The sequence below is a fragment of the Aphelocoma coerulescens genome, chromosome 4, assembly GCF_041296385.1.
Source record: "Aphelocoma coerulescens isolate FSJ_1873_10779 chromosome 4, UR_Acoe_1.0, whole genome shotgun sequence".
NCBI classification, from domain to species: Eukaryota; Metazoa; Chordata; class Aves; order Passeriformes; family Corvidae; genus Aphelocoma; species Aphelocoma coerulescens.
The window spans coordinates 21306666-21324289 of NC_091017.1; the positions used below are offsets into that span (position 1 = coordinate 21306666).

The window sequence follows — 17624 nt, forward strand, 5'->3', positions numbered from 1 at the left end:
GAAAGGGGATTTATTAGGAGATGTATGCCAAATTACCTGGGAAAGCAAGAAAGGAGCACTCTGCTCAATAAAAATACATGCAGATCTGAAAAGTGCTCAATATTCAAATTGCAGATACTCTCTACTCACTTCATGTGCTGTTGGAAAAGTAAATCTGCTGATGCATGCAGGCATGGCTAAGATATGGGAGGCTGGGAAAGCAGCACGGGAAAAGTAGAGGTTGTGATTTAAGGTGATTAAAGAAAGTGAACTTCCCAAACTCTTCTGAGGTGCTGCCTTCCCTCTACTGTGGCAAGCAGTCCTGTCTTGTCATGCTCGAGTGACTGCAATGCTGGTTCACGGAAAGGGCAATTCACCCTCTGCTCTTCAGCTCTTCTGTTGTAAGGCACTGGCTTTATTCTCTCCTGTTTAAAAAAGCAAAACCTAAACGAGCTTTTCTGTTCCCCACGGTGTGGCTAATGTGCTGCTCAGTCCTGTACAGCCAGACTGGCCTGGGCTCTTCCTTTCGGTAGAATTTGGCCTGAAGTTTGCAGCTGACAGATCTGTGTCAACTAAGGGCCATCAAAACTGAGGGCAGTGCTAGAGGCACCATCACATGTGTACTCGTGATCTTGATGTATTTGCTATAAGCCCTATGTTTAGCCTGCAAAAATGAACGAAAATAGTCCAATTCATAGAAAGCAAGAATGCATTATTAAACAGAGCAGCTTTCGAGCATCTCTGTTTATGTGCATACCTGCCTCAGGGAAAGCGGGCGGAGTTCAGTGAGACTAATGGTCTCTGGGGAATAGACAGAGCTACTGGGCAAAGGTCCAGAGGATCAGAGCTAATGGTGTTAGAAATTTCAGTGGCAGAGAAGTATCACAGCAGTAGGATGGGTTGCCCACCTCTCTTCACTGTCTTAAAAATTATGAAGTTGACTTAAGATGCCATTTTAATTGAATTTACCTTTTCCTTTCATCTGCTCCTCATGTCTTCTTACTGCAACTTGTAAGACTTCTCCAGTTTTCAAATTGATTTTCTCATAATTAATTGGAAAATTAACTGTAACTTAGTAATTATTTATCAAGCATGTTCATTATGCAAATACCTACAGATCCAAAATATATCCACACTCAATGAATTTAATAAGAAGGCATCGCTGTGGATATTATAGAATTGTTCTTCACTTGCACCAAATATTTGAAAAGCAAATGTTAGGATTATATTTGTTTTTGCAGTCACTATAGGTTTTTGAAATGTGTTGTAGAATGTGTTCTGTCACCACAGGCCAGTATGCAATAGCTTAATTAATGCTGAAAGGACTGTAGGATATCCCCTTGTTTTTTTGCTGCTGCTGCTGCTGTTTTCCTCTCTATCATGAGCCACTCAGAGGAACGTGAAAACAATGAAATGGAAAAGCTTTGGAGATCTGTGGCCGTTTCTGTAATTGGCTATTTTTATTTTTATGGCTGTTTGAGAGGTAAAGCATTGGAAATACTTGGCCTGCAGTTATTTGTGAGTACTGTTAAAATATCCATTTTCCTGACAAGCTGGAAAGCTCAGAAGGCCATTTTATGTTTGGAAAATTAAGTTGCATCAACATTTAGCAGAAAGAAGCTGCAGGAATCTGAGAGCAAACTTAAAGAAGGCATACATCACTTCAGAAATCAGAGTTAGAAAGAAATATTCACAAGCATTTATGGGTGGGAATCCAGAATGTTTTTACTCATATATTGACCACATAAAGTTTTAATGAAAAACCTGTGAAATGATCAGTCTGATTAGGTGGTTGTCAAATATTTCAGCTTTCACAGCATGCTCAGTGAATGGCTTTTTGTTTTCCCTTTTTGAAACTTTCCTAGTAGAATATTTTTAAGGATATTTTTCACAGTCTGATTTACCTTTGTCTCTATTTTCCCTGGTAATCTGACTGCCTGAAGAACAAGTTAATCATATCTGTGTTCCTGGTAATTCACTATTCCATTTGCAAAAAGATGTAGAAAAAGCTCCAAAGAATCCAGTATTGTGTAGGGGTATAAATTATTCTGGATTATTCTGCAGGTTCTTCTTTTGCAACTGTGGCAAATCTCCAGGAAGTAAAAGAGATCCAAGCAAGATATTTCTGGCTTATTTCTAGCATTCTAGAAATAGAAAATGTCTGGATGCTCAAGGAAGATGTATCCCATCCAATCCACAACTCAGGGATGTAAAGATGTAATGTTTAATGGCAGGTTACACAATCACAAACCCACAGATTCCTTGGGCCACGTTGCTCAGTAATTATGGCAGTGCTTAGATGCTTTCAAGTGAAAGTGGGTTTAGGTAAAAGCAGAAGTAAAGCAAAGCTCAACTGAACTGTGTCTGGTAAAGCCACACTATGCATCATACTCTGGAAAGTAAATAAAAATCAGTGGCACTATCAGCAGGAATGCAACTACATTTACTCTTTGGTAAAGAATTAATACTCACAGATAAAGAATTAATAATCTAATCTATCATTTAAGGTTTTATATGCACCCAAGTAAATAAATCCCAGTCAAATCAGTATCGCTTCCATCACAAAGATGAATAAAATACAGTCAGCACTGTTATCATCAGGTATTTCCTTTAGGCAGCCTCTGGCATCTCTCTTAGAAAATATTTTAATTGAAGTTAGAAGATTAAAAGCGATAAAAGAGATGGTTTTCCTTTTTTTTCAAACCTATATCCATTTCCATCTTGGTTTTCATATTACCAGCATGACAAATGTTTTTGAGGTTTGATGTAAATGTGATGCAATTTCAGGACAACTCAAAACAACATAAATTTTTTTGACATTCTGTTGAATATCAGAAGCATTTGTATTATTCCTTATGCTTTTTCAAAAGCTGACCTGTTGGCAAAAAATGGAACGATGTCACTTTCCTTATGTTTAGATTTTGTCATGGACATTAGTCCTGACCCAAAACTGAAAATAGTTTGGTGCAAACATACATTTACCAATGTATGTTCACAATGTAGTTCAAGATAAACATGTTAACATTGAAAAGAACATAATCTTCAAAAATTAAGACTCACATACAGCAAAATGGTTTATTCATAACTAGTTGAACGTATTTCCCTTAAAAGTAGTGTTGTAAGGACTTATACGTGTGGTTATTTTCATCCTGTTGTGTTGGCTGACCTTGGCTTTCAGTGAGGCTGCCCAAAATGTGCCAAAGAACTTGCCTGGGTTTTGTTTGTTTGCTAGAATTTCTCTTTGCTTAGCGTAAATGATAGCTTTAAGCTCAATTCAGTTATCTAAGAGTCAGACATGTTTAGCAGTCCTCAGTTTGACAGTGAATGACCTGTGCATACATGGATAACTTTGAGTACAACAGTTCTGCACTCACTCTGTGGCGTCCATTTCCACTTGAGCCAGTACCTTTAATTTGTAGTGTGTGTTGCTCCTTTGACCACCATCAGCTCCAGCTCTCTCATGCTCCATTAGCCAGCCTAGTGCAGTGCAGCTCTGCAGTGATTCCATCGAGTCCTCTTAACCAAAACTTGACTGAAAGGCTGCCTTTTTGGAACGAAGGATCGTAACCCTAACCAACGTCTCTGAATGGTTCAAACAGGACTGTTTCAGACTGCATTGTTGGGTTCCATCAGCAATTTTATTTCTGTTATTTCTAGGCTTAGTGTAGTTTTGGTGTCTTTCTTAAGCATGCTGCCTACATGTCCCTCTTTCAGAGGGCACTGACAGCCCTCAGCCTCCTCCTGACCCCCTTTTCTTTAGTCTTCCTTTTTTTCTAGGCTGGGGGAAGGGGAGAATAGAATTTGCTAGTCCTTGTGGAGTTAGGCTAATAAATGCCATTTATTAGTGTCCCCACTGCTTTCTCAATGACTCAGTATTCTTAGCCCAGCTCTCAATGTTTCCTTTTGTCAAGGTCATTACACATTGTTAATTTGCTGAGGGTTTCATCCCACGAAAGCCCCTATTGATTTACTGTAAGACATTAAATGGGTCAATTGCATATTTTTTTATAAACAGCACACAGTTCATTCCCTTCTTTGCCACAGAAGCCTTCCTTACTTTGAAGTTCTGACATCACTGGTGGTCATCCTCAGGTTGTATCCCACCAGTATCACATTTAAATAAATTGAGCAGCCTGAAGAGATTTAATGTGAACTGGCCAATTCGCCAGTTCTCAGCTCCTGCTTCTCAAACAGGACTGCCAGCAATAAACCAAGTGGCAGTCTGCCATTCCCCTCACTCATCCAAAGGTGCTTCTCCATGTGGATGCCAGCAATCCTGAAACACACTCATTCCTTTTTATGACAGTGATGACTGCCATACTCAGCAGTACTGACTACCACAGCATTTCAAAGTGTCACAGGCTCCTTTAAAAAGGTTGATTTATGTATTATCACAAAAGAAGGCTTGGGAGCTACTACATAGATGTAACCACAAGTCCTAGAGTTCCAAGGAGGGAGCCAAGAGTGCAGAAAGCCCAGCGACAAATGGGTGTGTTGAAACATGCATGTGAAATGATTATTTCCAAACTGCTCGCTGGATTCATAAAGATTGGATACTCAAATTTAAAAGCATTTTCCTGTCCACTACAGTTTTAGCCAAAAATCTCTAACCTTAAAATCTGTGGGATTTTTGTCAGTAGAGATAAACCTTAAATTTTGCCCAGTGAATCCCTGTGTCAGTTCATTGCCTGGTAGGTTCTAGTCGAAGGTATTTACTGCATTTCCCAGCTAGTTCACATCAGGAAAAAGATGTCCTCCAAGACACTTGTTTGAAAGACTTAGGTGCATTCATGCTGTCTGACATGCTTCCTAATACATATTTGGAGGATTGCCTTTACTTCTCTAAATTTCCCTTATTCTTTGGACAAAAAGGAAGAATATGCTTAAAGCTCTGCCTGTGGGTCCCCTCACCTTGTAGAGTAACAAAGTATGAACAGCATGTCAGTGAGGTTGACCTTCCTCTGTTGGATACCATGTTTTTACTTTTTTTTTCTTCTTTTCTCCCTCTTCCCATATTTTCTCTGCTTGCCGCAACTGCAAGAGGTTCAGCAAGTTCTCAGAACTTTTGCAAGTGTATTTGATATGTTTTTATTTTCTTGTCCCATTGTTAATGTTTACAACATGTTTTGTTATTTGCAGGATTTTATTAAGGTCTTGGCAAATCTGACATTTAGAAGCTCAAGGACCTGCTTCTAACCTCTAACTTTGCCTGCCTTGACTTTTAGAAAAAATGTCAGGCTTCCCTCACTTCACTGTGATTTTTTTTCTAAAATTAAATGTGCTTGTTTTGCAAATACAGAAGGTACTGTAAAAGGTACTGTAATACCCACCTTGTGGACAAATAAAATAATGCCACACCAAATGTTCTAAAGGTGTAGAATAAAATCTCTCTCACTTTTGTAACTGTAGATAGCTTAATTTAAAATTTCAGAATTCATGCCTATATACCTGTTTATCAATTTCAGACTAAACACAGTACAATCTACCATGCACAGATCAAGATCAGGATTAATTTTGTAGTTAGATTTTTATTTTAAATTAGCAAATCTGTAAATGTGTAAAGGTATTATTTGTGATTGCAAGAATTGCTTGCTGAATTCAGGTGTACCCTTAAAACGAATGTAGTACATTTTCTTTTGTGGTTTTGGTTGTGGAGCATACATCAGATCACAGAGACATGATACTCGATCTCTGTGGACAGATTTTTGACAGTTTTGTGAAGAAAAACAGTAGCTAGTTACATTTCACTGTGTTTCTAGAACACTTGTCAATTGTACCTCATTCCAAAACCTGTTTTAAGGTCTGTGGGACCCAAAGCCCAGGCCCTAGTTTTGAAATGTTCCTGTGGTGACTTTTACACATAAGACCACAAAGATTAAACCTTGTTGTCTCTAAATGCAGCCCTCTTTTAACCAGTTTCTGCTACTTTTTTTTTTTTCTATTTGCTCCAGCTTTTTCCCTTTTCTTCACTTTTTGAGTGTTTGAAGTTCTTAATCGTTTTACCTTTCTTTTTCCAGGCTCTTTGCTGATGGAAATATATCCCAACTTTTATTCTTCTATAAAAGTTTGAGGAACAGTCTGTGCAAATTAGTCTGTTTCACACTGGGAGTGGAGTGACACCACCCCAGGCAGTGCTCCAGGAAGGACTAAAGCCACCAAATGTGTGCAAACTTTACAAAGCAAAAAGGAAGAGCCAGGGGTATTCACCTCTGCAGCCCATGACTATTATGCTCAGCAGTGGATGTTTTTATGGAAATCAGTACCAAAGATACTTTAAAGCTGGAAGCTAGACATAAGGGAGTGATGGATTCTCCTGGGGCCTGTAAGCACAGCTCTGAATTCAGGCACTGCAGAACTGCATCATCCCCACAAGAACATTATAGTGGCTTCTGGCCTCAAAAAGCTACAGTGAGTGCCTTTCAGACCTCTGAAGCATAGAGGGGAAGTGCTGTCTACCAGTGCCTTTTCATGAAGTACATCATCCACACACCTGTCATGCAGCCAAGGATGAAGAGGAAGAGGTGTCACTTTGGTATCTTTCAATACCTTGACCTGCTTTTGGGTTGTGATATTAAGCTGGCAGCTCTGGCAGATCTTCATATTCTTTCTCTCTCGCCACCATCTGATCCATGTAAAACACCTAGGAAGAAGTTTGGCTTGGTACATTTGTTCAAGATGCAGAGGTCCCTGTCTCAGTATTCTTTTGCATTCTTCTCAGTATTATTGCTTAAGCCATAAATTAAACAACATAACTTGTTTGTGCTGTTTCTAGACACATGAAGAAGTTTTTTAGCCTCTTGCCAGGTTAAAAATGTTCAACCATTCAAACCCAGTCTTGGAAGAAATGCAGAAAGCAACATGGTTCTCCCATTTAGCTGTGAGCAAGTCAAGGAAGGGACTTGATAAATCTGCGGCCTGCTCAAAAAGAATGGGCAGAATTTGTACAGGGGTTGCTTTGCTCTGTGTTATAACAGTTGACATAAATATGGCACTTCCTATTCCATCACCACAAAAGTTATTTTAAAAAGAATCTCTGAAAAAAAGCTTCTAGAATCTTGTTCTTCAACATTAAAAAGATGGTGTTTTTTTCCCTTTGTGAGGGGGAAATTGAAAATCACAGCATTGTGAAGATTAGCACAGCTAAAACAGATAATCCTCACACCAGTCCTGTTGGCAACTCCTTCAGTAATTTTGGCAGCCAAATGTGAGGCCTGACAACAGCACAAAGAAATCCAGCCAGGAAGACAGCTGCAGTCCTATATATCAATGCTGGAAAAAACACATTCTGGAGCTTGCTGCCTGTGCTCTGATGCTTGCCAAGCACACCCTAGGAGTGGCCACACATGTGCTGGCTTTCACAACAGAGAAACAGAAGGAAAATGGGAGAGCTGTGTGAGCCACAGCCTGAGCAGCAAGGAACATGCTGCCATAGTCCTTTTCTTTCTTCTAGAAAGAACTAGAAAAGACTTCCTGAGAAGTCAAGGTGAGGGTGCACATATTTTGTCTAATGTACAGGAGGAACTCTAGTCTAGACACAGACTGAACACGTTCCCTGTGTTCACTGGCAGCAGATTGACCTTCATAAGGAACAACTGATTTCCTACACCGGGTGCACTGGGCAGGAGCCAGCAAGGACAGAGAACCTCCCTCAAGGCAGTGCCAAACTTCAAACCCTACAGCACCCAGCGCTTCTCAAACCCACTGTGGCCCCACTTGGTGCAACCCATCTCACTGGACCCCAGCGTGGGGAGCAGGGCAGGAGGCAGCAGAGCAGGGCAAGGAAGAGGTGAAGGAAGTAGCAGAGCATGGGAAGTGGCTCCACGGGAGGCCCCGGCAGCCTCACAGTGGGGACAAGAGTGGTCCTGGGCAGGGCCTGCAGACAGAAGTGGTCCCACAGGGCGGGTTGGGGCTGAAAATGGGGGAAACAAAGAGCAAGGCACAGGGACAGGTTTCCCTAAAGGAATGCCAATACATCCCTCAGGCAACAATGGTGAGAAGAGGATGCTGAATGAGCCAATGATTTCTGCAGAACACCCAGGCTTCTTCAGGATAACAGCCAAGTGCCCAAGGACAGCCACCTCTGGTGACTGACTGGGGAAAACATCAGTGAAATGGTAAGGAGATTAGAAGATACTCTTTTTTTTGCCTCTTTTTCAGCAGACTGGTTGGCCCTGTCTCTCACACTCTGCCTGTCTTCAGTAGAGGGAGCATATTTATTATTGCACTGGAGCTTTCATGTGTTTAAGCAAGATAGTTATGCCCACAGAAAGAGTGCTTTGTCAACTAGGAAACAAAAGAGCATCTGGAAAGTTTTATTCTACACCCTTGGTTTCAGAAACCTTTACCCAAGCTACAGAAACCAAATCAAAGCAGTGAATTGCAAAACTTTCCTCTTCAGACACATGAGCAGACCTGCTTTTCATCAAATCACTTTTCCTGCATCCAAAAGCAGGATACTGCACACCGTCATCTGCCCCAGATGCAGAAGGAGAGAAAGGACACGACTTTTGGTCGATGTTGTTCAATCAGTTTCAGCCACTAGAAGGGTCATACCCACACTGGAGCATTCCCTGCTCCTTCCACCTACTTAACTGTGGAAATACCATAAGAACAAGGTTATGATTTCTAACGTGAGGGAGTGTGCCTGCAAGAGACCACCTACTCAATGAGCAGCAAAGTCAAGACCAGACCAGGAAAGTGAGTTTCCACCCTGTATTTCAAGAGGGGACAGGTAAAGGCATCTGCCCATTGATGCAGATCCCAAGGAGAAGTTGTTTTCCCTCCCACAGCAAGGTCCCAGCCCCTCAGTTCATTCCAAAGGGCTGCAGTTCATTCTGCTGGATCAGATGTGGACTTGCAGAGCACTCACCCAGGCCTGCTTTCCAAAATGTGTCTGCTGGCCTTTAAAAACAAGTCCAAGGTTTTCTGAATACCAATAAGCCACAAGGTTCTCCAGGGGCTGTTCTGTCTTCTGCCTTGCTCAGGTGATGAGAAACACTATCTGCTTCCCATAGTTCTTAGGTTTTCCACAAAGGAGGGAGGCTTTTTGGTCCTGTAGGCAGGAGTGCCTGGGATCCGTGCCCCTCTGATGCTACTGATGTAAGGCAGAAGCGGAGGCTCCCGCACCACCAGCGCAGTGCCCTTGGGAGTGTAGGCTCGGAGCAGCAATTCCTCTTCCGCGTGAGCCGTCACTGCCACCCAGCCTGCAGAGCCAAAGAGAATATGGACAGTGAGGAAGACAAGTCCCTAGGATCAAAGTAAGGTTCTGACACAAACTACTGCCTCCCACAGTGCCTAAAAACCTGGGCTACCCACGTGTGGTTGCTTGAGAAACCAAGCTCAAAGGTCATATCCAGCCCTTTCCCAACAGAAGGCAGCACCTAAAGCCACATGTTACTCTTCCCAAACACAGCTCTTTCCTGGTAAGCTTAAGAGGGATGGTGGGAACTACCAAAAACACAAGAATGAAGCTTTCCAGTCAATGGCCCTTTCCCTCTCACCTGGACAGGTGACAGTGTCACAGCCACTCCTGATGCTGTAGAACCTGTATGGCAGTCAGAGCATAAACTATTCCAATGCTGCCATCCTGTACAAGCATGGCTGTCAATCCCCATTCCTGGAGGTTGCCAAGCTTCAGCTGGACGAAGTCATGGCTGCTATGATTTTGTGTGGTTGAAAGTCCTGCTCTGAGCAGGAAATACAGCTTCACCCCTTCAGAGGCTTCTTCCCATCAATGTTTCTAGGATGCGGATCCTGCAAAGCAAACTAATGAAGAAATATTAAATTACCTGCAGAGGAAAGCTTGATATCTGCAACTGCCTCAGTGGTATCAATTCCCTTCAGTGTAATGTCCTGAGGGACAAGTGGGGGGAACTCTTTCATTCTCTCTTCCCCACCCATGGGAACCTAAGATTAAAACACAGGGAAAAGATTTAACAGTCAAGAGATGCTTCAGCACCCCTACCTCAAACCGGCAAGCAAGGCACAAGGGAGAATAAAGACATCAGACATTTGTTAGCCAATTAAGAGCTGGTTTGAATAACCTACAGGAGTTATTTCAAGTTTGCCAGAACAGAGTCAGAATTACATCAGAGGAACCCTGTGGGAGATGAGCAAAGATGGAGTGCCCACTGCAGGATGCAGCTGGTGGATCAGGCCAGCTGCCTTGATGTGAGTGACAGCACTTGTTCTCCATGTGCACAGGAACGGAAGTGTCAGGACAGGGACAGCTCACCCCCTCTCCCATCAATCTGCAAGTGCTACACAGAACACTGCCATACCAAGGAAAAAATCAGACCACCAAGAGATGAAGATAGGTGCAGAAGATCCATCAGGCAAAGAATAAAAAGGTACATTTTTCAGCTGCTATCTGTTCTGAAACCTCAGTCAGCAGGTTTGCCATGGAAAATATCCCTGTTGCTGCCTGCACTTTAAGGCTGCTCAAGAAGAGCCAAGTATGAGAAAGCAGAGCACTGCAAATCTTATCAGCCTGAATGCTAGAAACAGAAACTCTGCTGAAAATACATCATCTTGAGTGCTCTCTCTTAACACACCTCAGCCATGCAGTCTGTGCAAGACTGCTCCACACTGCACACCTCCACTCACCCACTACAGAAGTCCCAAACTCCTGATACCTGTGCACGTTCCCTGCCAGGTGTGGCCCAGACAGGGGGCCTGCCTACCTGCAGCCATGAGCTCCCCCCAGCACCTCCCCTTACCTTTAGGAACTCTTGGGCTGTGTGCTTCTCATAGACAGCATCAGCATTACTCAGCGTAGTAACGTGGACTGGCAACAGGTTGGAAGCCAAGACAGAAAACCAGGCAGGCTTTTCCCCCTGAAATAAATACCAAAAGGATGTTGATTATGCAAACAGAAAAGCAGCCCTGAATTGCTCTCTCCTGGCCCATTTCTTTCCTGCATGTTGAAAAGCTGTTTGCCTGATGTCCCCTCCCTGTCCAAGGGGTCCTTGCCTCTGCCAGTGAGAGCAGCCAGGGCTTATATAAACTGGGGAGTTGAGCTTCCAGACAGCTTCACCATCCTGCCTCAAAGCACTCCCAATGCCACAACTACTGCCAGCACAGCTACTCAGCTCAGGCAAATCATCCAAGAGAGATCTTTGCTCTCATTTAATTCACAAGAACAAACTCAGTGTGGTTATTCAGCACTAGAGGCGATGGACATCTGCTCTGGTGCTTCTTCTCCTATGTCTCTACATTTCTAACACACAGCTCTCATCAAACAGTACTTGGTTCCAGCACTCTCAAGCTATGCAAAGTCTGTGGAGCAATTGCAGCAGGCACTCTCATCACATCTGCAGACAGAGCAAACAAGCTCAGAGTGGGAGAGACCTCTCCAAACACTGCAAGAAGCCTGAAGTAAGTGCAGCAATTCCCTCAAGTTCAAAGGTGTAATGTGAGGCAGGAGCTTCTGTCATGATCTGAGCACAACTGTCCTCCAAGACCTCAGGAGGATGTAGATACACAAAACTGATATATCTATATCGTTGTGTGCTCCTGCCATATCGGTACATTTTTTACTTGACAGAATCCTGCCCCCTCCACCTTTCTGGTTTTCTTCCAGCAGGTCAAGAGTGTTCTTAGCAAAGCACCAATTCAACATTTCTGTGGTGATCTTGGAAAGCAGACTGAAACAAAGGAATAGCCATACACATGCCCAAAACAGGGCAAGCTACTGAGAAAAGGATCCAGGACTTACGATAATGTCTATCTGAAAAAAACTGCCCCTTCCAGAGGAAACATCAATAAAGTTCAATAAAGGTGTATGGCATGGGATTTTTAATAAATGGAAGAAATTACTGGCAGTGGGGACACACAGCACCTTTGAAAAATATTTTTTACAGAAACTAAAATACATGTGCAATTAATTGCTTACTCAGGCAAATTCTTCAGAGGTCTAAGTCAGAAAAGAAAAATGTCTGTGCTTTTCTCTCTTGGCAGACAGATTTCACTAAACACAGAAATGATGAAACCCACCTTTTCCCGTTAATTCTGACATTCTCCTCCCTGCCTTGTGCCTCTTTGTGTGTCATGGGAAGCACATTAACCTGAAGACATTTGTCAGCATTCAAAAGCAGCTCCCATAATATGCTATAAAATACTGCACACTTGTAACAAGTAACAAACCTTTCAACTACCCATCCCAAGGCATTCTGACTTTATGCAGTGACTCAGTAACTGATTCATCATCTCCAAAGCAGCAACAAAAGGGTCTGAGAAAGCTACCCAGAAAGCCTTTTATGGCAGGTACTACAGTAAGAGACTAAGCAGCTGCTCCCAAAATCCTTTCTTCCCCTACCTCTAAGTAGTCTATACGTCCCAAGGCTGCTAGAAATAAGACCATTCCTGGCTTGAGAATGAAGGTCCGTGGAACAATGGCATGTGATGGCAAAACCAGTTTTACTTCTTTCTCTGTCAGGAGATTTAAAACCTGCAAAATAAATTGCCATAACTCATTCCAGATGTTTCAATGGGAACAACAAAATTAGTATCAGCATTATACTGATAGAGGAAAAAGACCAAGTAAGGCAGTGTCAAGAACATCTGACACAACAGTTCAATTCTGGTCCACACAGTAAGTGGGAAACAGGAAGAATCTCCCCTGCCAAAATCTGCCACACAGACAATCTGCTTGTCCTCCACTCAGACTGAACATTGATTGTAGGAACAAAATTCTATCTGAAACGTGGCATGGAGCTCTCCAAAGGAGAGCACAAGGATAATCAGAATCAGAAACAGCAGCAAGTATTTCTGGATGCAGTAAGTATTTTCCACATGTATTCAACTCCAGAAAAAGGGAGGAAAATATACAATCTCAAGTTACCAAACCATGTCTCTAAGCTGATGCCAGTCTCTACGCTGGCTATTAGAGACCTAAGTGCTATAGCAAAGCAGGTTATGGTCTGGCAAACACATCACTAGGAAACCAGGAGTTTTCTAGTATTCATGAAAGTACCACCTGCATATGAGCTGTAAAGTCATATTTACTTTTATTTTAAAGTCATTAAAGTCACATGAAGTGCACAGTTCTTGCACTTCATCCTCTTCAGAACCTTCCTGTCTCCCTGTACATGTTAATCCTCCCCAAAAGGTCACCTGCACCTCTGCATGGGTATCAAAATGCTCAAAAATCAAAACATGACTGTTTTGGACATGTGCACTTTGTCAGCACTGGCTTCAGTAGGGCATTGCTCTACTGAAACACTGACAAAGGCCTGATGTACTGGAGCCAGTAGCAGCAACACTGTAGATACTGCTAGCTTCAGGAGAATGCTTTCTCTAAGATTTGGTTCAGTCATACAACCCTGGTTATCCTCCTAAGCTCCACCTTTTCCAGTAGGCTGCAAGAGCTAAAGAAGTGCCAGCTTCACTGGGTGAAGCACTCTTGCTTACTCCCCTTCATGGAGAGGTTGTGGAAGCTCGGTGATGCAGTCTGTCTTGGGGTGACTTTATGATGTGTATCCCCTATCGCTGCCCTATGCCCAGAAATTAATTTTGTGCCTTTCTATGTCTCTAAACTGAGCCTGAGAGAGGGGAGAGGAAAAAAAAAAACGAGAGAACTTTCAAAGCAGTGTTTCAAGGACACGCACACTCCTCTGCGTCCTGCAGCGGCGAGAGGAGCAGGAGGAAGCAGCCTGCTTGCTTTTCAGCCAGCTTTCGGCTACTTTTCTCTGGAGAGAGACGGAGAGTTGAACTTTCGTTTTTCTGGGACTTTGGTTTTTTTCTCTTCTTCTTTTTCTGGACTGTTTCAACATCAGAACACATCGGGAGGATGTTTTTTCCATCAAGGCCCCGGAGGAGGGCCCACCCCATCCCAGCTCCAAGGAGGAGGGGAGAGGCTACCTATGGAAGGACTCTAAAATTTTCCCAGGTTTCTCTCCACAGCAAGAGGTTTTATTATCTAGCATTATTACTGTTTTCCTGTGTGTTTGTTAAATAAATAGTTTTTATCTCTTTCACTTTCCTCCAAGGAAAAATTTCTTTTTTTTCCCGAACCTGGTGGGGGAGGGGTGGAACCTGCCTTCTCTCAGAGGATATATTTCCAAATTTGTCCAAACCAGCACACAGTCCTACAGCTCCTTTGCAAAGCTGGCAGTATTACACTATTCAGAAATGCAACAGCATTACCACATGAACCCTTTGCAAGTAAATAAAAACCTTATCTTAATACAATTCCCAAACTTAGAGACTCTTAATGCCAGGACTACAGCAGAAATACTCTCCCACAGGCACATCTAAGGCAGAACAGTCTTCCCAAACCCTGTCAGCCTGACACACAGCACCACAGAGTACCTACACAGTCTTCCTTTACAATTCCTGGAGTGTCAAAACACCACCGAGCATCCTTCACTTCATTGTGTGTGAACTCCTCCCTTTCCTCATGCTTCTTAGGGGGATCTCTGGGATCTTCATCCATGCTGTAGGAGAGCATGTCAGGGTCGAAGTCAATCTCAGAGCAAGACTTCTGCTGTTGAAATGTTCTTCCAACTCTTCCTGGATTAAAATGAAAGGTTTCCTGGTAATTAACTTATTAACTTGCCTTTCCTTCAATCAAACATCTGCACCTTTCCCAGCTTAACAGAGACATACATCAGTAATATAACGGTGATAAACTCACTATGTGGCTCAAAATTTGTGTGTTCAAAAGCCAAAATGGTAAGAAATCCCCTCTTTAATTCTTGCTTAGCACTCCTCAGACTCCAAAATCTCAGCATGGGCCAGATCAGAGACACTCCATTACTTCCAATTTATGGTAAAGCTGACTGCCTTGTTTTTCCAGTGCCTCAGACTGCCAAACACTGAATTACCTGAAAAACACAGCTATCTTGTGGCAACCTCCTCTTTTGAATACATACCAAAATGGTGTACAATCCCTGCAGCCCAAACAGGATTATTTAAAATTAAACCTATTTTCTTTATTTGGGAACAAGAGATGGCCCATACTGTGGTATCCTTGCAAACTACTAAGCTATCAGAATTTGCCAGCCTAGTTCAGACAGGAGATGCATTGCATAGAGGAACCCTCTGCTACTACAGCAGCTGACAAGTATTCAAAAGAAGTACTAATGATGCTGCTTATGGAGGAGATAGAGGTCTTGCCCCCATTAATGCAGGAGCAAACACCGGTCAAAATAAATTTACTTTTGTGTAATGCAGTATTTTCATTAGGGGCAGGAAGATAACACCTTTACTCAGGCAATACCCACCCACTACGTAACCTTGCTTTTTAAGTTGATTAAGGTGCTTTTTTTCTTCACCGCTTAGCTGATCTTCTGTTTTTGTTGCCTCTTGTTTTAGCCTCTCCTGCCTTCGGAATATCCTGTCACACGTAGGGTTAATAATTGGAAATTTCAACAGGTTCAGTGTTGTTCCTGGAAAAACAAACAGAAGGCACATTTGGGTCTCTGACTACCTGATATATTTCAGCTCTGAGGAACAAAATTACAAAAAATCTGCTTCTCTAACTTCTTGGTGAAACCCAGTAACACAAAATCAGAGGTGGAACTACAGCTGCTCCCATAAAGTACTAGCCTCCCAGGTTGGGGCAGCAAAAACAAGCCATCCAAGGGCATCCAAAACAAGCCACTTGAGACCTGCTCTCACCTACAGTTTGAACAGAACAGTCTCAAAGCCAAGAGGTGCCAAGGCTGACTTAGTACACCCCAGGTAAGTCTCACCTCCTGACAGCTTGGTTTGGCCTACAGGTGTTCACCACTCCACCTCCAGGTCTCTCCAGACGGGAGGGCACCTCTAATGGACAGGGACAGGGCAAGGCATGCAGATCAGGTGCCATCCTAACCAGGAGGGGTGCACACAGGGTTGCACACTCTGGTTTACCAGGCCTCTTATCACTACAGGATGCAGAGCACCCTCACCACATGCATCCCATCCCTGCTGCCCGGATGAATCACAGAATCAAATAATGTGGAAAAGGCCTCTGGGATCATCGAGTGCAACCTATGACTAAACATCACCATGTCAACTAGACTGTGGCACTGAGTGCCACATCCAGTCTTTCCTTGAACCCTCCAGGGACTATGACTCCATCTCTCTAGACAGTTCATTCCAATATCTAATCACCTTTTCTGTGAAAACAACCCTTCTAATCTCCAACCTAAACCTTCCCCGGTGCAGCTTAACATTATGTCCTCTTCTCCTGTTGCCAGCTACTTGGGACAAGAGACTGACTGTTATGTGGCTACAACCTCCTTTCAGGTAGTTATAGAGAACAGTAAGGTCTCCCCTGAGCCTCTTTTAACAGCCCCAGCTCCTGCAGCCACTCTTCACAGGGGAAAATTTGAAGCAAGGCGCAGCTCTGGAACTCAGTGCCCACCACAGAGGGGCTCAGGGTGGCAGGTACCCTTGGTGACAGGTTCTCCTGCTGTAGGGGTGGCCGAAAGCAGCCCAGAGGCCCACCACTTACTGTTTTCTGCGCACCCCCCAGCCCCCATTACCCGTGCTAGAAAGGGCCAAGCGGCGCCCTGACCTGGCCACGGGGACACGGTGGCCCTGTCGATGATGTCGGGGGCGCGCGACTTGCAGTAGTCGGAGCGCAGCAGGGCGTTGAAGAGAGTAGACTTGCCGGAGTTGGTGGCACCCAGCAGGTAGACATCGCCGGCGCACTTCCAGGAGCGCTGCAGCCGGCTGACCAGCCCCTCCACACCGAAGCCCGTCTTGGCGCTCACCAGGCGGATATCCACCAGCGCGGCTCCCCGCAGCCCGGCCCGGGCGCAGGCCTCCGCCACCCGCTGCCGCAGCCGCCCCAGGTGTCCGCGGCAGTCCGCGGGCAGCAGGTCCACCTTGTTGCCCACCACCAGCACGCCCGCGGCGGGCACGTCGGGGCCCAGCAGCGCCGGCAGCTGCGGCAGCACGGGGTCGGGCAGCTCCATCACGTCCAGCACGTAGAGCAGCAGCGGCCCGCGGCCGTGGCGCGGCGGGCGGCGCAGGGCCGCGCTCAGCACGCGGCGGTGCCGGTCGGGCGGCAGCCGCAGCCGCAGGGCGCTCCCGTGGTGCGCCAGCGCCCAGCACCGCTGGCACACGGCGCCGCGCAGCGCCGCGGGGCCCTCGGACAGGAGGCTGCGGTACTTCTCGGCCGGCACGAAGCCCGGCACGCCGCCGTCCCCGCACTGCAGCTCGGCCCCGCAGCCCGAGCAGCTCACGCCGCTCGGCGGCACCGACGGGTCGGACAGGCTCGGTACTGCCGCCGCTGCGCCGCGCCCCCGCCGCGGCTTCGGCTTCAGCTCCCGCTCCCGCCGCAGCGCCGCCGCCGCCGCCGCCCTCTCAGCCGGGTCCGGCTCGTACTCGAGGAAGACGAAGCGCTCCTGCTCCTCGCCACCGCCCGCTGCCGCCGCCCCCCACCGCCGCAGCGGGGCCAGGCGGGCCAGGCGGGCCAGGAGCGCGGGGCCCAGGCGGAGCATGGCGGCACCGGACGGGGCCCCACTGCCGCACCGCGCGGCGCGGCGCGCGCGCCCGACGTCACGAAGCGCGCCGGCGCCCCCCTGGAGGCGTGCGCGTGACATCACGATGTGCGCGGGCGCCTCGCGGGAGACGCGCGCGTGACGTCACGGGTCGCGCAGCCGCCGTCCCGCCGCCGCTCGCCCGCGCTGCGCCGCGCTCCCGCTCGCCCC

At 45.5% G+C, this 17624-nt stretch overlaps 1 protein-coding gene across 2 annotated transcripts; it reads right to left on the minus strand.

Moving 5' to 3' along the window:
* Positions 1-8267: 8267 nt before the first annotated feature.
* On the minus strand, positions 8268-17463 carry NOA1 (nitric oxide associated 1). Of its 2 annotated transcripts, none has more exons than XM_069013020.1 (7): positions 16484-17462; positions 15204-15368; positions 14294-14490; positions 12296-12427; positions 10698-10814; positions 9768-9885; positions 8268-9182 (listed from the first exon to the last, which is right to left on the minus strand). In XM_069013020.1, exons 1-7 carry the CDS (start codon positions 17412-17414, stop codon positions 8977-8979), a joined length of 1866 nt encoding a protein of 621 aa, XP_068869121.1. In that variant the 5' UTR covers positions 17415-17462; the 3' UTR covers positions 8268-8976. The 2 variants fall into 2 exon arrangements, 1 of the variants encoding a protein (XP_068869121.1); XR_011150526.1 differs by lacking the exon at positions 9768-9885 and adding an exon at positions 9480-9744 and having other exon boundaries at positions 9099-9182; positions 16484-17463.
* Positions 17464-17624: the final 161 nt, after the last annotated feature.